The sequence below is a fragment of the Bos grunniens genome, chromosome 15 (genome assembly GCF_055505025.1).
Source record: "Bos grunniens cultivar Pamir isolate PY7600 chromosome 15, Bosgru_T2T1.0, whole genome shotgun sequence".
In the NCBI taxonomy this organism is placed as follows: domain Eukaryota; kingdom Metazoa; phylum Chordata; class Mammalia; order Artiodactyla; family Bovidae; genus Bos; species Bos grunniens.
The window spans coordinates 54,691,477-54,718,536 of NC_141179.1; the positions used below are offsets into that span (position 1 = coordinate 54,691,477).

General features: G+C 44.8%; 1 protein-coding gene across 4 annotated transcripts; it reads left to right on the top strand.

The window, feature by feature from the left end:
- Positions 1–3,945: 3,945 nt before the first annotated feature.
- Positions 3,946–21,746, top strand: NEU3 (neuraminidase 3). Of its 4 annotated transcripts, XM_086340847.1 has the most exons (4): positions 3,946–4,697; positions 8,076–8,212; positions 9,140–9,351; positions 16,418–21,746. In XM_086340847.1, exons 1-4 carry the CDS (start codon positions 4,300–4,302, stop codon positions 17,495–17,497), a joined length of 1,827 nt encoding a protein of 608 aa, XP_086196973.1. In that variant the 5' UTR covers positions 3,946–4,299; the 3' UTR covers positions 17,498–21,746. The 4 variants fall into 4 exon arrangements, with proteins under 4 accessions (XP_086196973.1, XP_086196975.1, XP_086196977.1 ...); XM_086340849.1 differs by lacking the exon at positions 8,076–8,212 and having other exon boundaries at positions 4,104–4,697; XM_086340848.1 differs by lacking the exon at positions 8,076–8,212 and having other exon boundaries at positions 4,406–4,697; positions 9,049–9,351.
- The last annotated feature ends 5,314 nt before the right edge of the window (positions 21,747–27,060 follow it).

Consider the following 27,060-nt stretch of genomic DNA (forward strand, 5'->3'; position numbering starts at 1 on the left):
AGTCTTTTTGCTTCAGAACAGCCTTAGGAAATGAAAAAATGTGAAAGTTCCTTGGACTACCCACAGTTGTATTTTTCTCTGGGTCCAAGTTCCTACTCAATTTAGAGCTTTCTAACACCAACTCTCTTATCACCACCCCTGGCTACCCTTGACCCAAACCTTATTTCCCTGATGAAAGTTATAATATCTGGGGAAGCTTCTACTAATAATGAAAAGTGAAAGTCACTCAGTCTTGTCCGACTCTTCGCTACCCCATAGACTATACAGTCCATGGAATTTTCCAGGCCAGAATACTGGAGTGGGTAGCAGTTCCCTTTTCCAGGGAATCTTCCCAACCCAGGGAACAAACCCAGGTCTCCCACATTGCAGGTGAATTTTTTACCAGCTAAGCCACCAGGGAAGCCCAGGAATACTGGAGTGGGTAGCCTATCCCGTTTCCAGCAGATCTTCCTGACCCAGGAATTGAACCTGGGTCTCCTGCATTGCAGGTGGCTTTGCCAGCTGAGCTACCAGGGAAGCTCTGTTAATAATATCACAATATTTTTTTATAAAATGTGCCCTGTCCCCACAGACAGCCTCTAATGTTATACTTAACAATCCAGCCTGAAAGCACATTTGCTCAGGTGACTCCTCTGCTATCCACAGATACTTGAAGAATTAGCCTTTTGTTATATACCATAGAACTTTTATGACAGTCTGGTGTTCTCTGTGACCCGCTTCTCAGAATGTTTTGAATATACTATTGCCTGCTAATGAAGATTGGGGAGGTGGTTGTAGGCTCCTAGTACTGGGAAGTAGGTTTAAAGACAGTTGCTCAGAAGGTGTGTGTTGGTGCTCACTTTTCTCTGAGCAGGAGGATTTCTGACTAATCTGGCAATCAGCTTCAGATTTGCCCCATTGTAACCACGAACACTAACATTCTTCCCCAGTGGGCAGCAGATTTCTCTTCTTTTCAGACAGCAGTTACAGAGACACACATCTACACAAGAGTGAAAGGAGGGAAATTCCCTATTTCTGTGAACAAAAACCAGGTGAATTGTTAGAAACCTTGGTTTGCTTGGGTGAGGAGGGATGGCAGGTGTTGGATTGTCTTGCAGCCAGCTCCCTCCTGCTGCTTATCATGCCACCCTTAGATCCATTCGGAGACAACAGTAAAACTCTCCAAATTTTTTGCAGTGGATCTTGGCTGCTGTAAGGGAGCTTTGGCTCTTTGAGGGAGATGTCCCTGTGACTGACAAACTGCTCTGGGAAACAGTTGATTAATATCGAATAGTATTCAGTATCCAGGCTCTTAGTGCCCTGGATTTTGTGTATAATGCTGTCAAAGGTGACCCACTGGGGAATGAGTGTTGGGAGAGGCAATCTGCCACAAGCCGTGAGCCCATCCCTGCAAGTTCTTCGTGTAAATGCAAAGACCCTGGCCACTTCTTCTGGGCCAAATCTCAGTATTCTCTTGGTAGTGAGCAGCCTAGGGAGAGGAAGTAATATCTCTTTCCTGGAGCCGGTTTGCTTACTGTTCACTAAAAGTGTGGACTCCCCCCAAGCTCAGGGTTCTTTTCTTATGACACAACCTACTGCGCATGTGGGCACCCATCTAGGCCTACCTGTGTCAGTTTTGTTGGGGAAGGGGAATGGGGAACTAGCACAAACCTGTCCATTGCTGTTTGCTGCATCATAAGTAATAAAGTTCTTTGATCCAGAAGTCTCATGTCATCTGCCAGTCTTCATGAAAAAAGTAGGTTAACTTGTTTGCAAGGAGGATAAAATTTGAAACCCTTTATGGGCTACTCTTGATAGTTTGGTAACAAGGATGGGATCCTGACAGACAAGTCTTTCCAGAAGAGGAAGGTCAAGGGCCAGGTGATATGAGAGGATAACTGGGGGCCTGGTAGCAACTGCTGCCATGTGAGGAGGGGAGTAAGGGCCTCTAGTTGTCCTACATGTTAATGAATGTTTTGAGGCTAAGCAACAAGAGGTGAGATTGAAACACACTGTCTGACTGGTTGTAGCTCAATTCTCAGAGCAGGAGAATGAAAGGATGTTTTGACAATGAGGCAAGCAAGTCTGTGGCCCCAGTTGAAGGCAGTATGGCTGACTGATGAGTAATGGTTTCCCCAAAGCTGAAATAAGTGGTGTCAGAAATAAGGATATAAAGCTTTTTAAGTGGACCCAATGGAGAAGGCAATGGCACCCCACTCCGGTACTCCTGCCTGGAGAATCCCGTGGATGGAGGAGCCTGGAAGGCTGCGGTCCATGGGGTTGCTGAGGGTCGGACACGACTGAGAGACTTTACTTTCACTTTTCACTTTCATGCATTGGAGAAGGAAATGGAAACCCACTCCAGTGTTCTTGCCTGGAGAATCCCAGGGATGGGAGAGCCTGGTGGGCTGCTGTCTATGGGGTTACACAGAGTCAGACACGACTGAAGTGACTAGCAGCAGCAGCAGCAGCAAGTGGACCCAAAATATTCAGTATTAGGAGTTTGTTGAGTCCAGGCAGATAACCACTGAAGCAAAAATAAATTCATGATCCATTCCCTCTCACTCCCTCTCCTGGTTTAAGGAAAGACTTTGTGTATGCTGGGGGATCTTTGAGGAGGAGAAGGATTACCTTTTTATAGCTCTGTTGAATATAAACATCTAAGTCACCATCCTACTTCACCCCATGGGGACAGGGAGCCCTGGGTGCAGAATGGTCGAAAGTGCCGAGAAACTGGCAGAAATCCACAGTGATGTGCAGTGGGCGGGGAGGGCAAAAAAACAAACCAGGGACTGCACTTTTTCACTTTCAGGGTCTTCAGTTCATTTCAGCTCAGTCGTGTCCGACTCTGCGACCCCATGAACCACAGCACGCCAGGCCTCCCTGTTCATCACCAACTGGAGTCCACCCAAACCCATTTCCATTGAGTCAGTGATGCCATCCAACCATCTCATCCTCTGTCGTCCCCTTCTCCTCCTGCCCTCAATCTTTTCACAGCATCAGGGTGTTTTCCAATGAGGCAGCTCTTCGCATCAGGTGGCCAAAGTATTGGAGTTTCAGCTTCAACATCAGTCCTTCCAATGAACACCCAGGACTGATTTCTTTAGGACGGACTGGTTGGATCTCCTTGCAGTCCAAGGGACTCTCAAGAGTCTTCTCCAACACCACAGTTCAAAAGCACCAATTCTTCTGTGCTCAGCTTTCTTTATCAGGGTCTTAAGCGGTCCAATCTCCTAATCTTGATGAGTTTCTTTGGTCCCTTTATTCTTGCTTCAGGTGGTTTCCTGGCTGTTCCACCTTTAATTAATAATAGTTCTGCTGTTTGGAACTCAGGCCATGGAGGCTGGAGTCTTATTTATAGGAAATGGGGGTCAAAAAGACTTTCATGCCTAGAAGCCATATAGGGGCCTGCTCAGCATCAGAAGTACTCAGAGGACCAGGCATAGAGGTGTACTCAGGGCTAACACTGATTTCAGCAATGTAGTAAGGACACACACAGGATCATAAGACTGCAGGCTGAGTCTGAAAAAATCCTTGCATAGGCTTTCTTATGCCCACTCCCTCTCATGAAGGATCACACTAAGCACACTTTACCCAGCATCACAAAAGCAGCATGCGAGCCTAGTCTCTGTCTAGAGAACCTACCCATTAGAAACTTGGAACCCACAGTTTTTATTGGGGTCAGATTACCTGGGCACTCTGCCTGGCATGTTTGAAAATTCCAGACTCTCAGAAAGTAAGCAGGTATTCAGCATAAACCATACTGCGTTCAAACAGTTTGTGCATGGTCTACATTAATTAGACTCTTACTAAAGGAAGAGCTATCCTTTCTTCCCTATTTATTCAATTGTGCACATCTACAAGGACACGTGGGCTTTTAACTTGTTCAGCGGTTGTAATCTACTATCAGTTACTGAAAATATATGTACACGCACGCACACACACACACACACATGTATATAACACATATAAATTTTTATTTTCCTAAGGGTCGGTTGCCCAATGATCTGGACCGCTGGACGTTTTAGTGGCGTCCCCTTTGAGATCCGGAACTTTCTAGCTCGACTCTCAAGTTGTCTAGGGAAGTTTTAGGGTGATGCCTATCAACAGACCGGCAACCAATAGGGGAGGGCGTGGGGAAAACGGACTGAAGACGGAGGTGGGCGGAGTGGAAGGGTGAGGGTCGCAGCCAGGGAGCTGTGTGGCAGTTGGAGACTGAACTTGGGCCTGAGTTGGAGCGGGTGGGGTCGGGTGCTAAGAGAGGGAGGGGCAAGTTCCAAGCCACCGCTGGGCCGGAACTGGGGGCCTGAAAGAGGAGGAATGAACCAGATTGGACCGCTAAGGGACTGGGCGGGGGAAGGAGGGGGCGGGGCCTCGGCTGCACCGCCCCCCCCCCCCGAGGGGGCGGGGCTGACTCCAGGCCGCAGCCAACTGCGGGTCCCAACCGCCGGCGGGTTGCGTCTTCTGAGCTTCCTGGACTTCCTTTCCTACCGGTTGTTCTCGGCTTCCCCAATCTGTCAGCCCCGCCGCCAGCCTCTCGATGTCTCTGTCGCCGTGTTTCTTCACTTTTCGTGGTTTGTGTCCGCGTCCGCAGTTTCTCTCCTGCCCTCGTCTCCCGGGCTTGATCATTCTCCAGGGCTTCAGTGTCGGAGACGTGAGTGCTTGACCCAGCGCCCAGATCAGCCCGAGAGAGATGGAGGAGCCGGGGTTCCCTGCAGGTGAGTGTGGCTGGAAGACTGGCTGCTGCTGCTAAGTCGCTTCAGTCGTGTCCGACTCTGTGCGACCCCATAGACGGCAGCCCACCAGGCCCCGCCGTCCCTGGAATTCTCCAGGCAAGAACACTGGAGTGGGTTGCCATTTCCTCCTCCAATGCATGAAAGTGAAAAGGGCCTCCCAAAACGTGAGGCGAAGTGACTGTGCTGACAGGTTCGGCAGCACTCTTTGGATTTAGGAAATCCATTCTATTGGGTCAGAGACACCCCAGTGGGCTAATCTCTCAGACACAGCCAGAAGGTATTCTTGGCTAGCTCTGTTTTTGTTTTCCTTCGACTGAAGCCTAACTTGTTTTGCGATGGAAGGGAACTGAGACTGGGAAAACTCTTACTGGAGAGGGTCTACAGGCTTCATAGAGCCCAGAACTAAAACTTATATGAGTCCTGGGCCTTGGTCCAGGTTTTGTTACTGACTCATTGAGTGGCCTTAGAGGAGTTTATTCCCCTCTGTGGATCTGAGAATCCTATTGTGTACCATGAGAGGAGTTTGGACCATAGGATCTTCAAAGACCTAACATATGATGAGTGCTCCTTAAGTATTAGTTGTTAGGCGTGAATAAAATGGGGAAGTCTCCCTTGGGGCTCACTGGAGGCTGCTTGCTGCACTAGATTAATTGGAGTCTGTGGAATTATGTTATTCTTCAGGCTTGAGAAATAGGTGGCATTATCTCCCTTGCAGGAAGAAACTGAGGCTCAGTGGTAAACTGGATTTGCTAGTAAGTGTCAAAGCCGAGTCAGTCTTAAAGTCCATGTTACACTATACTTCTCAATAAGAGAGCAGGGAAATCTTGATTGAAAGGTGATTATGTGGAGCAGTAGTTAATAATGTTGAGTTTTCTGCTGAAATGAACAACTCCAGTCAGTTCAGTCGTTCAGTCGTGTCCCACTCTTTGCGACCCCATGGACTGCAGGCAAGGCTTTCCTGTCCATCACCAACCCCCGGAGTTTGGTCAAACTCATGTCCATCAAGTCGGTGGCGCCATCCAACCATCTCATCCTGTGTCGTCCCCTTCTCCTCCCGCTTTCAATCTTTTCCAGCATCAGGGTCTTTTCCAATGAGTCAGTTCTTCGCATCAGGTGGCCAAAGTATTGGAATTTCCGCTTCAGCATTAGTCTTTCCAATGAATATTCAGGACTGATTTCCTTTAGGATTGACTGGTTAGATCTCCTTGCAGTCCAAGGGACTCTCAAGAGTCTTCTCCAACACACAGTTCAAAGCACAGTTGAAAAGCAAAAGAACTGTATCTGATTTTTCTCTGTCCCTAGCTCCTGGCACATGGTTTGTGTGAAATAGTTTGGGTATTGATGCCACAGCCACCACGTGTGTGACCATTGCCATCAACATGATCAGCATAGTTAGTAAGCAGTGATAGGGACTCTAATTGTTACAGTGATAGCAAAACCATAAATTGTGAAGACTTCTGAATTTATACTTTTACTTACATAGTGCCTTAAAGTTTATGAAGCACTTTTGAGTGGTTCTTCAGTCATCTTAGGTAAGTATTATTTCATCCACATTTTATAAGCAAGGAATCCAAGACCTGGGTTAAGTGACTAGTGCAAGGTCACATAGTAAGAACTTGTGCTTCTCCTTACGAGTTCTATCCACTCCCTGTCCCTATCCACTCCCTGTCCCTTTCGTTTTTTCCTGGTCCTCCCTGCCCATTCCTATGCTTGTTCTGTGCTTTATTCTTGTCACCCAGACACATTCTGTTTTGATGTTGACCAATAGTCTTGTGTTGGCTGATGATTAATAGTGTTGATATTATCTCAGGCTGATGATTAATAGTGTTGATATTAACTCATATCCTTACAAGAATTTAAAATACGACCTCTCCCAGAGGGGCAGAGGGGTTTAAATACTTTAAAGAAGGGTAGTTGTAATTGTGGTGGTTGTCTTCATCCTCCTCCTCCACAGGTTTTGAGGAGTAACACTAGAATATGTAGTGATTGACAGTCCAAAAATAACAGCTGTCATATATTGAGCTCATTACTGTGTCATGGGCCCTGTAACAGCCATTTACACTTTTTACCTCAATTCTTTCAGCCATTCTACTGAATTTTATAAACTAGGGTCCAGCAGTTAAATTACATGCCCAAGTTCATGTAGTCCTGGCTTGGCCCAAACCTTGTTTTCTAAACCATTACACAGCCTGACTCTCTGGCAGGAGAGCCTGAATTAAGAGAGAGGTGTGCTCAAGTATGGTGTGAGGAAGACAGTTGAGAACCCAGAATTGGAGTGAGGGGAAGTTTTTCTTCTGGACTTAGGAGGCCACCTCCCCATCCTTTTGGATAGTGAGCTGTGATTCTTTCTCACTTGAGGTTAGAAACCAGTGAAATGAATTATTCACATGCTGAGTGAATTCACATGCTAAATAAATCACTTATATGCTGTGAAAGACAAACTTGTCTTGACTGACACTAGGAACCTGTAGCCCAAAGCAGTGCAACTTTCCCCTTCAGTTCATTGTCCAGAAGGCTACCTGAAAGAGTGGTCTGAAATATGTACTTGATCTTGGCATTCATCTGCCAAAACCTGTTGAGTGGCTCCCTACCCATGGGATAAACAGCTTAATAAGGTATCGAAGCCTCCCAGGATTTGCCCTCGCCCGACCCCTTCAGTGCCATCTTCGTTCACAGCTTTTGCACTTCACTGTAGTCATACTGGATTACTCTGAATCCCCACAGCTCATAGTGTGCTTCTGCGATCTTTAGGCTTTTCATATCCATTCCCTCTCCTCTTCTCCTTTTTACCCTTCAGTTGGTTAACCCACTGTTCAGCCTTTAAGATCCAACTCACCCATTCATTCAAACATTCAACGAACATTTGTTAAGCCTGTGAATTACCAGGCAGGGTTTTAGGTTTAGAGGTATAGCAGTGAATAAAACAGACATGTACATGCCCTTTATGGAACTTCTATTCTGTAGGGCATATTAAATAAGTATAACATATGGGTGATGGTAGGTGGCATGGAGAACAGAGCAGGGAAGGGGGATAGAGAGGGACAAGAGAGTTGTCAGGGAAGGCCTCACTGATTGGACGATGTCTGAATAGAGCTGAAGAAGGTGAGGAAGTAAGGTATCTGAATGCCTCAGGCCCAGAGCATAAGGATATGAAACAGGGGATCACTTAACTTATTAGCTTTTCAAAACTCCACTGCTGCCTTGATCTGGACAGTTGCTTTTTTTCTGTTTTCCTGCACGCTCTCATGTTGACCTCTTAAAGTAGAAATTACTACATGATATTGTAATTGTCAATGTATATATGTCTGTCCCCTCACCTGGATGTGGGCAGGGACCTCTGATCCCTTTCTGTCTCCTCAGCACCTACCTGATGGCTTTAATTCCAGTGGGCACTCAGAAATATTTATTAAATAAACGAAGAAGGCCTTGTGGGTCTCATTCTTACAGCCTGATTATTTTTACAAATGATTTGGAAGACAAGGCTTGGACAACAAATGGTGAGAGGAAAAATCATTCTAAGCTTGATTCTATCTGTCTGGCTTCCCTTTGTGGGCCTCTGAGAAGTTGAATACCTGAGAAATGTACCTAGAGATTTCCATTTTAAGCATTATAGCAAGCCAGCTAACCTGTAAAGTAAATGATGGATAAGTATAACAAAGCCTTTTATAGTTGAATTTCCAAGAAAGTAAGAGAAATCCCCAGGGGCCTAAAAACCAAGAGTAAACTGAAAACTGGAGAAGTTAGCCCCTTTACGTGACCTCAGCTGCCCTAGATGTTTGCTGGTCTCGCTTACCTCAAAGCTTGGGCTTTAATATACCTGCTATTGCAGTGAATGAAACCATAGGCCCACCTGTGTTAGACTCTGGTTGGAACTGAGATCCCTGCATGAAGCCAGATACCTTGAAAATCTATATCCTCTGATTGAGTGGAGTAGGAAAAAGAAATCTTACTACTGACAGAGATGACAAAGAAGATTGCTTCTTATTCTAGGCTCCAAGAGAAGGGAAAAGTTTGCCCGGAGAATTCTGAACCAGAGGCATTCTCTCGTATGGATTTGGGTTTATATTTATATTTCCTGAATTGCCTAAAAACTCCAAGCCAGGAAATTGACTATTAGGAACCATCCGGGCTGGTAATACCTCTGAATGCTTGGCAGAAGCACATACAGAATCTCTCTGGAGAGACACTTGACACAGGCTACACAGGATTCCCACAGAGCCTGGAATATAGACTTGTTATATGAGAATGCATATTGCTTGCTTTGTGCTATTGAGATCATGATGTTACTTTTGTATATAAAAAATAAATGTTTGGGTACATCTTTGCCTCCCAGTGACCTCCAGAAGTGAAATGATAGAGCAGAACTTGTGTCCCAGCGAGCCTTTGGATGTGGACACACACTGAGCTCCCTCCTATCCTTGCAGAGGTCATGGAAGAAGTGACATCATGCTCCTTCAGCAGCCCTCTGTTCCAGCAGGAGGACAAGAGAGGGGTCACCTACCGGATCCCAGCCCTGATCTACGTGCCCCCTGCCCACACCTTCCTGGCCTTTGCAGAGAAGCGCTCCTCGAGCAAGGATGAGGATGCTCTCCACCTGGTGCTGAGGCGAGGATTAAGGACTGGGCAATCAGTACAGGTGACTCCTTATCCCAGATCTGAGCCTGGGTCTCATTTTCTGCATTGCTCACAGCATGTCACAGTCTGTGCCCTTTTCATCAGTGCAGGAAAAGCCTTGTGTCTGAGCTGAGGAGGGGGGAAAAAAAGCAGTAAAAGCAATGCTTTCCCTTATTGAATACTTACTGTTTGCCAGAGGCACATTGAAATTCACAGCCACTCTGTGACATAGGAACTGTTGTCAGTCACATTTTATAGATGAGGATACTGAGGCTCAGAGTGATTGCTATTTGCTCAGGGTCAAACAGCTATAAAAAAGCAGTAAAAACAAGCTTCAAACCCAGTCTCTGAATAGAGGCCTCCATGATTTGTGTATTCAGTTCAACCAACATGTGGTGTGCTTTTCATTCACATTCTCTTTTATTCTCATAAGTCACTGAAAGCAGTAAGCATTGTTAGTCCAGTTTTGCTGATGAGGCATCCTGGTGCTCCAACAGGTAGGTAGCTTGTTCAGGACCACAGCTAGCGAAAGACACGGGGGAGGAAAACAACATCTGTATTCTCCCCCCTCTTCCCTTTGCTTGTCTTCCTCCATGCTTTATGTGCTGCTGCTGCTGCTGCTGCTAAGTCGCTTCAGTCGTGTCTGACTGTGCGACCCCATAGACAGCAGCCCACCAGGCTCCTCCGTCCCTGGGATTCTCCAGGCAAGAACACTGGAGTGGGTTGCCATTTCCTTCTCCAATGCATGAAAGTGAAAAGTGAAAGTGAAGTTGCTCAGTCGTGTCTGACTCTTAGCGACCCCATGGACTGTAGCCCGCCAGGCTCCTCCATCCGTGGGATTTTCCAGGCAAGAGTACTGGAGTGGGGTGCCATTGCCTTCTCTGTGCTTTATGTGAGGTACATATTATTATCCCCATTTTATAAGAAGGAAAGTGACTTGCCTTAGGCACATACTTAATAAATGGAGAACTGGGGTTAGTGCCCTTGTCCGTAGGTAGCACATTTTTACTGTGTTTTTAATGGGGGAGAGAATAGTTACTGCCCTTGGGGCTGTGAACTACAGGGTTAGTTTAGAACCCAATTTTGTTATTGTTGACTTTTATCTCTCAGAGATGGCTGAAGTGAGGATCAAGTGAGACAGTGAATTTGAAAAATACACACATAATCATACATACATACATTTTTTATGAGTTATTTTAATCTGCTTAACCTGCACTGCTTTTTCTGCTCTCAGAAGTCTCACCTTTAAAACTTCATGTCGTTAGGGATGCTTTGCTTTGCTGTTATAGTGCAAATGCTGTTCTGCTGAAGGTGGACCTTACAAGCAAGCCCTGGCTGCTTTTAATGCCTTACTCACATTTCCCCTTGGGGAAGTTTTTTACTTTAGGGACTTTCCATCCCCTGCTCTTATACCTTATCATGTGTCTTTCTTATGGCCTCCCAGGGTTGAACCTCTGCTTATATCACTGGTGCCTTTCAGCCCAACTTGAAGTTCTAGCTCTTTTGTTTCCTCCAGGACAGGCAGTACCTGTGGTTTCTGTTGCTCTGCTTTTTGCCACAGACAGTTGGGCAGTTAAGTTTTTTTATCAGACCATACCTGTTACATAACCTCACTATCCAGTAGTCACATCCAGTCACAAACGTGTCCACTGTAACTCATTCTCTCTTCACTTTATTTTATTCACATTCATTCTCTCATTTACTTAATTGTAGAATCTTAAAATGGGAAGAATTATCAGCCCAGCTTCTTTCCCAATATAGAAATCTTCTGTATTCCATTGGTTGCTACTAATAGCTTAGTGGTTAAGAGCATGGCTTTGGAGTCAGGCAAGACCTATCATTTATTGACTGTGATCGTGAATACTTGACTCTTCTGTTTCATTGTCTGTGAAATATAATTAATAATAGCAGTTCCATAGTAGGAACTCAACATTAGTCATCTTCTATTAAGGATCTACTTACACAACTCCTCAAATTAGAAACTTAATCATGTGGCAACTGTTAACTTATTTTTTGAAATGAGATCCTCTGTACTTGTCTGTAATTGCCTGTTGTTGTTATGCCTTATGGGGAAGTCCATCTGTACATTATAAAGTCCCTTTTGTGGAGAAGTGCTCTTTGGTGTATCTGAAAGCAGTATCCACACCCTCCAGGTCTTCTATCTTTTAGCAGCTCCTTAGGCCACAGTCTTGATTTGATTTTTTGTCCTTTGAAAACTGATTACAGTCCTTGGGACCTGGTGTGGAAGATCAGTGTATTTTTGCAAAGTATGGTACTCATAACTGAACTTATGACCCCAAGGATAGATTGACCAGCTCAGCAGTGAAGTGGCTATCCCATCTGGTATCCTTTTAATGCAGCCTACAGTAAAAAAAGTAGCATTTATTTTTTGATAGCTGCTTAAATGTTAAATAGATGGTCAGCTAAACCCTTCAAAAACTTTTCGGATTTTTTTGTTCTTTTAAAAACATTTTAAATTATGGTAATATGCACCTAATGTAATACTTTCCATCATAATCATTTTTCATTTGGCCATACAGGGTCTTAGTTGTGGCAGCTGGCATCTTTAGCTGCAACATGCGAACTACTAGTTGTGGTACATGGGATCTAGTTCCCTGACCAGGGATCAAACCCAGGACCCCTGCTTTGGGAGCTAGGAGTCTTGGCCACTGGACCACCAGGGAAATCCCTCTGTCATAACCATTTTAAGTATACATTGCGGTGTTGTTAACTGTATTACATTATTTGTCTCTAGAATTTATTCATTAGTGCATAATTGTAACTGTATACTCACTGAACAACAACTAATTTCCCCCTCCCCAATCCCCTAGAGATTAATACTGTACTTTGTGAGTTTGTTTACTTTAGACGTTTCATGTAAGTGGAATCAAGCAATATTTTGTCTTTCTGTGATTGGCTTATTTCACAGGATAATATCCTCAAGGTTCATCCATGTTGTAGAATATGTCAGGATTTCTTTTTAAAGGCTGAATAATAATCTATTGTATGTTAATTTATTATTTCATTTATCCAGTTTGTTTAGCCATTCATCCCTTTTGTCCACTCATCGGCTAGTGGACACTTGAGTTGCTCCCACCTTTTGGTTATTGTGAATAATGCTGCTATGGAATAAGGAGGTGCATGTAAATGTCTTTTCAAGACTGTTTTTTCTATTAGTTTTTGTACAGACCTAGAAGTTGAATTGCTGAGTTATGTGGTTGTTGTTGTTCAGTCACTCAGTCATGTACAACTCTTTGTGACCCATGGACTGCTGCATGCCAGGCTTCCCTGTCCTTCACTATCTCCTAGAGTTTGCTCAAACTCATGTCCATTGAGTTGATGATGCCATCCATTCATCTCATCCTCTGTCACCCCCTTCTCCTCCAGCCTTCAGTCTTTCTCAGCATCAGGGTCTTTTCCAGTGAGTTGGCTGTTCGCGTCAGGTGGGCAAAGTATTGGAGCTTCAGCATCAGTCCTTCCAATGAATATTTAGGATTGATTTGCTTTAGGATTGACTGGTTTGATCTCCTTGCTACCCAAGGGACTCTCAAGTGTTTTATCCAGCACCACAGTTCAAAAGCATCAATTCCTCAGTGCTCAGCCTTCTTTATGGTCCAACTGTGACATCCATATATGACTATTGGAAAAACCATAGCTTTGACTAAACAGACAATCCTTATCCATCAGAGGGCAGACAGAATGAAAACCACAGTCACAGAAAACTAATCAAACTGATCACATGGACCACAGCCTTGTCTAACTCAATGAAACTATGAGCCATGCCATGTAGGGCTACCCAAGATGGATGGGTCATGGTGGAGAGTTCTGACAAAACGTGGTCCACTGGAGAAGGAAATGGCAAACCACTTCAGTATTCTTGCCTTGAGAACCCTATGAACAATATGAAAAGGCAAAAAGATATGACACTGAAAGACAAACTCCCCAGGTCAGTAGCTGCCCAATATGCTATTGGAGAAGAGTAGAGAAATAACTCCAGAAAGAATGAAGAGGCTGAGCCAAAGCAAAAGCAATGCCCAGTTGTGGACGTGACTGGTGATGGAAATAAAGTCTGATGCTGTAAAGAACAGTATTGCATAGGAACCTGGAATGTTAGGTCCATGAATCAAGGTAAATTGGAAGTGGTCAAACAGGAGGTAGCAAGAATGAATGTCGACATTTTAGGAATCAGTGAACTAAAATGGACTGGAATGGGCAAATTCAGATGACCATTATATCTACCAGTGTGGGCAAGAATCCCTTCGAGGAAATGGAGTAGCCCTCAGAGTCACAAAAGAGTCCAAAATGCATTACTTGGGTGCAGTCTCAAAAATGACAGAATGATCTTTGTTTGTTTCCAAGGCAAACCATTCAGTATCACAATAATCCAAGTCTGTGCCCTCACCACTAATGCCAAAGAAGCTGAAGTTGAATGGTTCTATGAAGACCTACAAGACTTTCTAGAACTAACACCCAAAAAAGATGTCCTTTCCATCATAGGGGACTGGAATGCAAAAGTAAAGATACAATCAAGAGATATCTGGAGTAACAGGCAAGTTTGGCCTTGGAGTACAAGATGAAGCAGGGCAAAGACTAACAGAGTTTTGCCAAGAGAACACACTGGTCATAACAAACACCCTCTGCCAACAACATAAGAGATGACTCTACACATGGACATCACCAGATGGTCAATACTGAAATCAGATTGATTATATTCTTTGCAGCCAAAGATGGAGAAACTCTATACAGTCAGCAAAAACAAGAACAGGACTGACTGTGGCATAGATCATGAACTCCTTATTGCCAAATTTAGACTTAAGGAAAGTAGGGAAAGTCACTACATCATTCAGGTATGACCTAAATCAAATCCCTTATGATTATACAGTGGAAGTGACAAATAGATTCAAGGGATTAGATCTGATAAAGTGCCTGAAGAACTATGGATGGAGTTTGTGACATTGTACAGGAGGCAGTGATCACCACCATCCCCAAGAAAAAGAAATGCAAAAAGGCAAATGGTTGTCTGAGGAGGCCTTACAAATAGCTGAGAAAGGAGAAGCGAAAGGCAAAGGAGAAGAGGAAAGATATACCCATCTGAATGCAGAGGTCCAAAGAATAGCAAGGAAAGATAAGAAAGCCTTCCTCAGCGATCAGTGCAGAGAAATAGAGGAAAACAATAGAATGGGAAAGACTACAGATCTCTTCAAGAAAATTCGAGATACCAAGGGAACATTTCATGCAAAGATGGGCACAGTAAAGGACAGAAATGGTATGGACCTAACAGAAGCAGAAGATGTTAAGAAGAGGTGGCAAGAATACACAGAAGAACTGTACAAAAAAGATCTTCATGACCCAGATAACCACAATGGTGTGATAACTCATCTAGAGCCAGACAACTTGGAATGTGAAGTCAAGTGGGCCTTACGAAGCATCACTACAAAGCTGGTGGAGGTGATGGAATTCCAGCTAAGGTATTTCAAATCCTAAAAGAGGATGCTGTGAGAGTGCTGCACTCAATATGCCAGCAAATTTGGAAAACTCAGCAGTGGCCACAGGACTGGAAATGGTCAGTTTTCATTCCAATCCGAAAGAAAGGCAATGCTAAGGAATGTTCAAACTACCGCAAATTGCACTCATCTCACACACTAGCAAAGTACTGCTCAAAATTCTCCAAGCCAGGCATCAATAGTATGTGAACCATGAACTTCCAGATGTTCAAGCTGGATCTAGAAAAGGCAGAGGAACCAGAGATCAAATTGCCAACATCCGTTGGATCATCAAAAAATCAAGAGAATGCCAGAAAAACATCCACTTCTGCTTTATTGATTACGCCAAAGCCTTTGTGTACATCAGAACAAGCTGTGGAAAATTCTTCAAGAGATGGGAATACAGACCACCTTACCTGCCTCCTATGGGTCAGGAAGCAACAGTTAGAACCAGACATGGAAGGACAGACTGGTTTCAGATTGAGAAAGGAGTACGTCACGGCTGTATATTGTCACCCTGCTTATTTAACTTATATGCAGAGTACATCATGCAAAGTGCCAGGCTGGATGAAGCACAAGTTGGAATCAGGATTGCCGGGAGAAATATCAGTTTCAGATACGCAGATGATACCACCCTTATGGCAGAAAGTGAAGAGGAACTAAAGAGCCTCTTGATGAAAATGAGAGAGGAGAGTGAAAAAGCTGGCTTCAAGCTCAGCATTCAAAAAACTAAGATCATGGCATCTGGTCCTCCCATCACTTCATGGCAAATAGATGGAAAACAATGGAAACAGTGACAGACTTTATTTTCTTGGAATCAGATGGTGACTGAAGCATTGAAATTAAGAGGTGTTTGCTCCGTGCATAGAGGAGCTTAGAAGAAAAGCTATGACAAACCAAGACAGCCTATTAAAAAGCAGAGACATTGCTTTGCTGACGTATGGTTTTTCTAGTAGTTACTGTATGGATGTGAGAGCTGGACCATAAAGAAGGCTGAGCAGTGAAGAATTGATGCTTTTGAACTGTAGTGTTGGAGAAGACTCTTGAGAGTCTGTTGGACTGCGAGGAGATCAAACTAGTCAATTCTAAAGGAAATCAGTCCTGAATATTCATTGGAAGGACTGATGTTGAAGCTGAAACTCAATACTTTGGCCACCTGATATGAAGATCTGACTCACTGGAAAAGACCCTGATGCTGGAAAAGATGGAAGATAAGAGGAGGGGGCAACAGAGGATGAGATGGTTGGATGGCATCACTGACTCGATAGACGAGTTTGAGCAAGGTCTGTGAGTTGGTAATGGACAGGGAAGCCTGGCATGCTACAGTCCGTGGGATTGCAAAGAGTTGGATACGACTGAGTGACTGAACTGAACTGAACTGAGAAGTACTAATGCTTTTGAACTAAACTGAGAAGTACTAATGCTTTTGAACTGAACTGAGAAGTACTAATGCTTTTGAACTGAACTGAGAAGTACTAATGCTTTTGAACTGAACTGAGAAGTACTAATGCTTTTGAACTGAACTGAGAAGTACTCATGCTTTTAATGAGCCTCATGTCTCCCTATGAGTCTTTCACTCCTGCTTTCTCCCTTCCCCTCATCTAGTGGGAACCCCTGAAGTCCCTGATGAAAGCCACGTTACCTGGACACCGGACCATGAACCCCTGTCCTGTGTGGGAGCGGAAGAGTGGCTACGTGTACCTGTTCTTCATCTGTGTGCAAGGCCATGTCACCGAGCGTCAACAGATTATGTCAGGCAGGAACGCTGCACGCCTCTGCTTCATATGCAGCCAGGATGCTGGCTATTCATGGAGTGATGTGAGGGACCTGACTGAGGAGGTCATTGGCCCAGAGGTGACACACTGGGCCACTTTTGCTGTGGGGCCAGGTCATGGCATCCAGCTGCAGTCGGGGAGGCTCATCATCCCTGCATATGCCTACTACATCCCGTTCTGGTTCTTTTGCTTTCGGCTGCCATATAGAGCTAGGCCTCATTCCCTGATGATCTATAGCGATGACCTAGGAGCCACATGGCACCATGGCAGGCTTATCAAGCCCATGGTGACAGTGGAATGTGAAGTGGCAGAGGTGATCGGGAAGGCCGGCCACCCTGTGCTGTATTGCAGTGCCCGGACACCAAACAGGCACCGGGCAGAGGCCCTCAGCATTGACCATGGTGAATGCTTTCAGAAACCAGTCCTGAGCCATCAGCTCTGTGAGCCCCCTCATGGCTGTCAAGGCAGTGTGGTGAGTTTCTGTCCCCTGGAGATCCCAGGTGGATGCCAGAATCTTGCTGGCGAAGATGCACCTGCCATTCAGCAGAGTCCTCTGCTGTGCAGCTCAGTGAGACCAGAGCCGGAAGCTGGAACCCTGTCAGAATCATGGCTCTTGTACTCACACCCAACCAATAAGAAACGGAGGGTCGACCTAGGCATCTACCTCAACCAGAGCCCCTTGGAGGCTGCCTGCTGGTCCCGCCCCTGGATCTTGCACTGCGGGCCCTGTGGGTACTCTGATTTGGCTGCTCTGGAGAATGAGGGCTTGTTTGGGTGTTTGTTTGAATGTGGGACCAAGCAGGAGTGTGAGCAGATTGCCTTCCGCCTGTTTACAGACCGAGAGATCCTGAGCCACGTGCAAGGGGACTGCTCCACCCCTGGTATGAACTCTGAGCCAAGTAAAAAGTAATTCGCTTAGGACCCAACTTTGCATAGAAGGCTACCGTAGAAGGCAATCACAGCCAGGACAGTGGAGGCCAGGATAACAGAGGTTACTGAAGTCTGCAGAGAAACAAAACACCTAATATTCTGCTCCCTACCTGTTTTTACTTCTCATTCTCCAGAGAACAAAATGAACATCTTGCCGTAGCTACTGCATTCAAAAGAGCACTGAACGGTGAGCTGAGAGACTATGATGTCATCTTGGCTCTTCCACTGCCTTGCTTTGGGACCTTGGACATGTCACCTGTACTCTCTGGGCCTCAGGTCTCCATCTGTAAAAGGAGAGGGTCGGGTCTCTGATTTCTCTTCTTCCCATCCCTAGGAAAGGCAGTGTGCCTGCATGCTCCCTGATCAGCAAGTCCTGGCTGTATGTAGGACTCTTATCTCAAAGGCAGGCTCAGCTTTTCAAATGACTTGCCACTCATCCAAGTATAAGGTTACAAGCAGGTGTCATAGCACAAAGGAAGATGTAGGTGGCCTGTTTTGTTTTTAATAACAAAAGCACTTACATCCTTCTGATCATGCACGAAGCTCTACAGACTCACTGTTCTAGAGGAATCGGGCCAAGCAGCAGAATTATAGGTCACTTACCTTCTCCAGCTTTACAGCTCTGCTCCACCTTTCCTTCCTTGTCCAGAAAGCATTACCTCTGAAGGAGAAAATGAAATGCTCAATGTCAGTGATCTTCAATAATGGTACTTAATGTTTCTGCTGGCATGACTCCTATGAGAGATGAACTTGAAGTTCATTTATTAGGATAGTTATTGATGAGAAATGAACATGGGTTAGGACTTCAAAGCATCGGACAAAACTTTCTGCTATTGCTGCTCTCAAGGAGTTCACAGTTTAGGGGGCTAGAAGAGGGATAAAATTGAAGAAAATAAATGTAGCTGGGGGATAGTTTATAGATGTTGGGCTCTAAGTGGGAGTGATAGTAGCTGCTGATGGTATTATTTTAATTGTATCTTAATTGTGCCTGGAGTCATCTGCCCCAGAACTTGTCCAAGCTGCTGTTTGTTTTTCTCAGAATGTTGTCTTCACTCAGCCTTCTTTAACGGAGACAGTCATCACCATTCAGAAGGTCTCTGGACTCAAAAACCTCTGAATCAAGCATATTTGTTCGGACCTACTGAAATTTGGACCATCTCTACTATTAGTGAAGTGTAGAGATGCTTCTTTATCTAATAGATTTGGGATAAACTTTGACATTGCTGGTTCTCAGATGATAGCAGATGGTTGCTCTTATTTTAGATCATTTCCTCCATAAGCCTTTTACTGTGACAGATACTCTTATTGTGAGAGATACCTTTTTTGTCCCTATTTTTGGAGGATAATGCCTTAAACAGGCAGCAGGTAAATATATTTGGTGCTGAGTAATGACCCTGGAGAGTAAGTCGTTGTCGTGGAACACAGCCTAGAAAGTTGGGGGATGCAGTTGTACCAGTCAGATGACAAAGAGTCCTATAGGATGAAAGTAGAGATTAACTTCACCTACTTTAGCATATGGGTTAAGCCCAGGGCTTAGAGGGGCTTTTAAAAATCCCCTTAACCTCTCATACATTTGCTGAAGTTAATACACAGTTATGATCATTCACTCACTCATTTATACATTTATCTAAATGTTTCCATAATTGAGTACCTGTGCATAATGTGAGGTACTTTCTAATTGCCAATCCCTGCTTGAAAATTGCTTGTGGCTCCTCATTGCCTACTAAAGGGTGTTTACATTTAGCCTGGCATGTAGGACCTTCAGTTGTTGGTTGAAATAATGAATACTCCTCTCTTCTTCTCTATATGAAGCTGCTGTCAGAGAAGACCTCGGTCGCTTTGGCAAGTGGCAGGGGCTGCAATTTCAGAGTGGGCAGCGTCGGTGGTACAGGGAGGAACTGGGGAGGGGAGGATTGAAAGGGCAGCCCCTCCTGACTGTAGAAACTCCTTGTTCAGCAAAGCTTTCCTGAGCACCATACCCCAAATTGACAGGAGTAGAGAAGATGGCTAGGTTCTAAAACCAGAGTTAAAGGATGGAGAAAATGAGAATACAAGGTTCTTTGGGACCATCCAAGAAGGGAGTCAAGGAACGGAGCTCAGCCACATGCCAGGGTGGACCCCAGATGCCTAGTCCTCTTGGGAAGTCTCATCCATCTTTAAAGTGCCCTCCCCTTTCTCCTTCCCCTTGGCTTCAGGTTTGCATCTCCTCGGTGACTAGCAATGAAATTCTTCAATAGGTGAAGGGGGTCTGAGCATATTTCAGTAATATCAGGAAAAGAGGGTTGGGCACAGGGGTAATCCACAATGAGGATTAGAGAACAGAACAGAGGGGTGATGGCAGTTGTGAAGGAAAAGCACAGCAGGGAGGAGTACTGACACCTTTAGGGAGGGGGAAAAAGGGGTACACACAGGAAGCCCAGGCTGGAGAGATGGTGTAGGTGGTGGCTGCTGTGAAGAAGAAATGACAACAGGCCAGAGCTGTTCCACAACATGTGTGGGAGGGAAAGAAGCCTGCACAGGTGGAGCTGCAGACAAGTTTTAACCCAACCCTGTAACTTGAAGCTTGTCTCTGTGCCAGGTGACCATCCAAAACAGCTGTAGTGTCAGTTACCCAAGGTCTTGAGGGCCCTGGGACCTATACCATGATACTGTCTCCTAACTGAACCGATTTCAGCCACAGTTGGGTTGGGAGAATGGGAAAGATAGAGCAGGTGAAGGCAGCTGTGAAGAAAAGAGAAAAGCAGACTAGGTGCCATGAAGAGAGGACTGGCTAGGCTGTGATCTTTGGCCTGAGAGGCTCTCCCCCATCCTTGGCTCCTCGGGATTGACCCATCGAGCACAGATGACCCACCACCGGAACTGCAGGAAGGCGCAGTAGGCCCCTCTGTCTGCTGGTGTACACCCAGACTAGCCTCCCACTTGCTCAGCCTGCCGGTCCTGCTCACGCTCCCTGCCTCCTGCTTTATTCAGTCTAGGCTCCTAACCTTTACCTTCTGTGTGTGTGTGTTAGTGCTCAGTCACATTCGACTCTTTGTGACCCCAGAGACTATAACCTACAAGGCTCCTCTGTCTGTGGAATTCTCCAGGCAGGAATACTGGAATGGGTTGCCATTCCCTTCTCCAGGGGATCTTTCCAACCCAGGGATCTAACCCAGGTCTCCTGCCTTGCAAGCAGATTGTTGACTGTCTCAGCTACAAGGGAAGCCCTAACCTTTACCTTGGGCCCTTGTTATTTGGACCTGTTTCTCCTGGTCACCAGTCTCCCCTCATATATCCACAGGTTGTCATGCAGCCACATCCACAGATAAACAGCCTTACCCCCTCCCTGTTGGGTAGCCCGAGGGACGCATGGAAGTTGGCCCACAGCTGCACAGCCCCCCGCCCAAGGCAGTAGGATCCATTCCTTCCATGTTGGCCAACTGAGGCTGTTCAGTCTTCTCTAAGAAGCTGTGAGTTTTCCCCACTGTATCATCCAGCAGCTATCATGTCATCCTTCCTGCGCTGCCGGAGCACACGGCATGGGCCTCTCTTTGGTCCTTGGCACAGGCTGCCCATAGGCCTCCTCCAGGCTGTGAATGCCTTGAGGACCAAGTTTGTCTGCTTCCTTTCTGCATCCTTTTTACCTTGAATCATGACTTATTTTTGTGATATATTGCTAGCATATTCTGAATTCCCTGATGGTAAGGACTGTGTCTGATTCCTCGCTTTGTCCTCTGCACCCAGCACAGGGCCTGGCACAGAATAGGCAGCAGTAAAGTTGTGCTGAATGAACAAAGGAGTCAAAGACTCTTGGACTTCTGGAGCCAATTGAGAGGCCAGGGCACATTTCCCCACAGGAGGAGCATGTTGTGTCCCTCTGTGGCTGATGTGCTCAGCCTGCTGAACACGTACCCTAAATGAATCTCTGTTGGGGCTACACCCAGGCCAGTCACAGCCCTTCCTTGGAATGAGCTGCTCTCTGGCTTGAGCATGTTCCTACCTGGATGTCACAGCATCCCAGCCCAAGTCTAAAGCCAAGCCTTGACTTGGGGTTCGTATTTCACTGGCATTTCCCCTTTGTCCCTAATTGGATTTTCTCTAACTGCCACTCCTCCAGGGAGATGCTGGGGCTCAGTGTTTTCCAGTGTGCCTTGCTCTGTGTTACCACATGCCAGGAATGCTCTCTCTACTGTTTAAGAACTGCTGTGACTCTTTGAAACAAGGAAGAAGAATAAAGAGCTTAATTCTGAGGGCTACTGTTTTTGACTTTTGTTGTATTAAGGTGATTATCATCCTAATACATCTATCTAGTTTGTAGCCAACTTCTCTCAAAAACTGGGTTTTGAGGCACTTTCTTGCATTCTGTAAGAACTTTTACTTTCAGAAATCCTTACTAATAATAATCCTTTGCACTTTAACACATTGTCCTTTGAATATAGTTACCTACTGAGGAAAGCAGGGCAGAGATTAATATAACTGTTTGGTTGTGTATTACATGCCAGCTATTAAGTGTAGAAACTGGGGTGTACCAAATCAGCCCTGTCTGACACCAGCCCCATTGCTGTAATTACACATCTTTTTCTATTTTGAAAGTAACCTTGAGGTTATTCTCAAATTGCTGCTGGAGAGGCCACAAATATTTAGTTAAGTGGGGTGACAGCTTTAACTTATGATTTTTACTTGACTGTTCCATTGAAATGGTCATTGCACTGGCTGAATTTCACCAGATATTTCTGTATGTCAATCTGCTTTCTTAAATTGGTGGTTGGAAAACTTTTAAATGGGCCTTTCATCATATAGTCATATAAAGATGAAAGAATAAATGAAGTTCAGAGAACTTCTAATTTACTTCTTAAAATTGAATTACAAAAATTGTTTATATAATCATTTGAAAAATCTGGTGATCTGTTTTATTTTTGTGTGTTCTGTTAGATTGCTTAATGTCTGAAGGACCTCTGGGCTTGAGAGGAACGTGCACTACTGTATAAACTTTAGTGCTCAATTTATTAAACTCTTATTCAGTAAAACATTGAAAACCTCTTGAATATTTAAACAATGGCAAATTTGATTAAACTGGCTTAAACATAAATGCCAGTTACAAATTTAGTATAGCTGATCCTTTTTGGATATTTCAAATAGTAGATAAAGCATAAATCCAAACAGTATAAAACATATCCTTACACCAAAACAGCACAAGAGAGCTGATGCCATGGTTTTAATTTTGTTCCATATTGTTACTACGCCTTTTGGGAATTCTAACTTTCAAACCTCTCTAGATTTTAGTAACTATAAGATTTTTTTCTCCCTACCTGCCTAGGGATTTAGTAATAAATAGCAGATCCAAAGGAAAACAAATACCATTTCGGATAAGCTCTTTCTACTGGAAGCACTGAACTGGGAGGTTGGAGGCTTGGAAATAGACAGCCACCTTCCCCTTCTTGGCCAGTGGACAGTGTGGCAGAAGACTAAAAGAATCGGAGCCAGACAGCAATAGTCCTGATGATATCCACTAGGGTCCTTCCTGTTACAGGAACCTATAACCCCCAAAAGTTGTTTGATTTTTATTTTATTTTTTAAGCTAGTTAGGGTTAGATGTATACAGCTTGCAACCTAAAGACTGCCTACCCATACTCACAGAAAATTTGATTAATTAGTACCACAATCTGTTAGTCACTCCCTGGAGCAGAACTATAAGCCATGAGAAATTAACTTTCAATATAGTCTGCCAAAGTTTGATCAACAGTATTACTGAAAGGGTACCTTACTCAGACTTTGGAATAAGTGGAGAAAAGACTGGACTAGGAGGAGTCTGGAGTTCAGGGTCTTTGAGTTGACACTGACTTGATGGGTGTTTTGGTGTCGGCCACAGGCCCTCTCTGGGACACTTTTATTCAGCTACAACAGGAACATCCTCCCAGCCCTGCCACTCACTTGAGAGTTGTGCGAATCTGATGAGGTAGTGAATCCTCAGAAGGGTTTGGGAAATGGTGCCATTTCCTGTAAATAAAAGAAAATCCTTTTTCCATTGTTCTTCATTGGCAACACTGGACAGTAGAATGCTGAAAATGAGGGTGATGGATGGAAGGGAGGGGAGGAAGTCAGGGCCCACTGAGGAGGGACTCTAAGGCTGGATGGCCAACTTGCTTCATCACCATCACATCCTTCGCAAACCACAGGCCTCGTGATTTTGCCCAACCTTCTGACTGCCTTAGACTTTTGCTCCCTTACTTAAGAATGTCCCAGTCTGTATAGAGAAGAGGGAAATCTCAACCTCAAGTAGGAAGGGACTTGGTCTGAGTCATTGCTGGTCTCTGTGCCCACCCTAGGATTAGGCATAGCACAGTAGAGGAAAGATGTGAGGGGAGTAACACAAAGTACCTACTATGTGTTTTTAGTTACACATACATTTTCATTTAATTCAACAATTACATGATACAGTCCAATGTCTCACGCCTGTAAGTGATGAAGTCAGACCTGATTCTAAGCCTATATTGCTGTCATATGGCAAATAAGAGGCAGAACAGTGGGTGATGCTAACCTTGTAGGTTAATGTGAGGCAGAGATGGTGCCTCTTAAGTCCCTGGAACATGGTAAGCATTAAGCAGCTAGTGAGAGCCTGGTGGTGGTGATCCCTGTAGTAACAAGATGTCTAGAGTGGCCTCTCAAACCAAAGGTCTTCTATTTCAACCAGGAGAAGTGCATTTGTTTCTCTCCTTGGGAGCCTGGGTCTAGCTGGAAATTACTTTCCAGTACACTCAACTTTCACAGCAGCTGCCTTCCAAGACCCAGAGTCATCCTAAACATAGATTTTGTTGTCATCAACTAGGAATAGAATCAGAAATGAGAGCATATGTTCCCTTGATGACTAAACATAGAACTTGATAGCAGGTGAAGCTGACTTAGTGCCAAGTGAGGTCAGGGGCCTATGGGCAGGTCTCTGATTGAGCCACAGGTTGGAGATAGCAATACTGCCTCTGCCTTTCCCTGCTGTGGGCCAGTCCCTGGGGCTGTACAGTGCCAGGTGTGAGCTCATTGCACAATGTAGTTGGACCTCCATACATGGTCTCTCATCCTCACAACAACCAGGGAGGCAAGACATTGTCTCCTACCCACAGGCAGGGAAACGGAGCCTTGTAAACATTGAATAACCTGGGCAGTTAGCGTAAGTATAATTTCTTAACCTGAGTAGCACTGCATTATAGTACTTACCTCTTCATCTATAATCTATCTCATACTCACACTCTCACCAGCTCCATGGGTGTGGGGAACTGAGACTGTCAGTGTCACTGCACGATTGCACTCATCTCACATGCTAGCAAAGTAATGCTCAAAATTCTCCAAGCCAGGCTTCAACAGTACATGAACCATGAACTTCCATATGTTCAAGCTGGATTTAGAAAAGGCAGAGGAACCAGAGATCAGATTGCCAACATCTGTTGGATCATAGAAAAAGCAAGAGAGTTCCAGAAAAACATCTGCTTTATTGATTACACCAAAGCCTTTGACTGCGTGGACCACAACACACTGTGAAAAGTTCAAGAGATGGGAATACCAGGCCACCTGACCTGCCTCCTGAGAAATCTGTATGCAGGTCAAGAAGCAACAGTTAGAACTGGACATGGAATAACAGACTGGTTCCAAATTGGGAAAAGAGTACGTCAAGGCTATATATTGTCACCCTGCTTATTTAACTTATATGCAGAGTATATCATGTGAAATGCCAGTCTGGGTGAAGCACAAACTGGAATCAAGATTGCCAGGAGATGTATCAATAACCTCAGATATGCAGATGACACCACCCTTATGGCAGAAAGCAAAGAACTGAAGAGCCTCTTGATGAAAGTGAAAGAGAAGAGTGAAAAAGTTGGCTTAAAACTCAACATCCAGAAAACTAAGATCATGGCATCCAGTCCTATCACTTCATGGTGAATAGATGGGGAAACAATGGAAACAGTGACAGACTAATTTTGGGGGCTCCAAAATCACTGCAGATGGTGACTGTAGCCATGAGATAAAAGACGCTTGCTCCTTAGAAGAAAAGCTATGTCCAACCTAGACAGCATATTAAAAAGCAGAGACATTACTTTGCCAACAAAGGTCCATCTAGTCAAAGCTATGGTTTTTCCGGTAATCATGTATGGATGTGAGATTTGGACTATAAAGAAAGTTGAGTGTTGAAGAATTGATGCTTTTGAAGTGTGGTGTTGGAGAAGACTCTTGAAATTCCCTTGGACTGCAAGGAGATCAAACCAGTCAATCCTAAAGGAAATCAGTCCTGAATATTCATTGGAAGGACTGATGCTGAAGCTGAAACTCCAATACTTTGGCCACTTGATGCAAAGATCTGATTCATTGGAAAAGATCCTGATGCTAGGAAAGATTGAAGGCAGGAGGAGAAGGGGAGGACAGAGGATGAGATGGTTGGATGGCATCACCGACTCAATGGACATGAGTTTGAACAAGCTCTGGGTGTTGGTGATAGGGAAGCCTGGTGTGCTGCAGTCCATGGGGTCGCAAAGAGTTGGACACAAGTGAGTGACTTCACTGGACTGAACTGAACTGAGTGCTACTGTTCATGTAATACCCATCAGTCAGACAGCAATCCAACTCTATTGGTCTGAACTGTCATGTTCTGCCCTTGCTGGTCCCACTGGTTTTGGCCATAAGGCAAAGATCCTCCTTAGTGTTTCCTGTTACCACTCTCTGTAACTCCCTTTCCTCAGGGGCCTCAGATCCAGATTTCTCTGGGGTCAAGACAGAAAATGGTCAGGAAGCAGCAGCACCCATCTGCTACTGTATGTGCCTGGCTTAAAAGCTCACATTCCTATTACTGAAGCTGAATGGTGGTTCTAGGCCATTGACTTCATGTAAAGGCCGAGTCCTATGGACAGATATGAACTTTGAGTGGAAGGTACCATGCTCATTTGTTCCTTATATGATTCTATCCCCAGCATAGTAGGTACTCAATAAATACTCATTGAATGAGTGAATTAATGACCATTCCAGTTTCAATTACTTAGAGAAATAGAGATTCTCCAAAATTGGGAACTCAAAGAGGGAGCTTAGGCAGGATAAGACACTCATGCCTTTCCTGACCTCATGCCTTTGGTTGAGATTTCATGGCATCCAAGTGATCCAGAGGATGATCCCTGGTAGCTCAAATTAAAGTGAACCCTGGATTCAGGGAGGTGCCATTAAGTGGCTCTCGGGCTATAGCTGAGGAACACCTTCTTTGCCATTCCAGCAAGCCAGGTTCATGCCATGTTCTGTGCTGTTATTTCCCTAAAGCCTGATCTAACAGTGCATCCTCACCTTCACTGGGTTGTTGACACTGAAGAATTGTTGGTTTAAGACATTTGACCTGAAGCCTTGAAAGTGGAAAGCCAGTCTTCCAAAGGCCAGCAGAGTGGTGGCAGCAGGAATCAGTGAGAAGACTTAAAAGGGAAGCTGAATCTTGGGTTTCAATCGCTTTCCATCCCTTATGTGAAGATTCTCTTATGCAGAAGAGTAATACTTTCTTACAACTCTGTGGAGAAATTAACTGACAACACGGCGTCAGTCAGG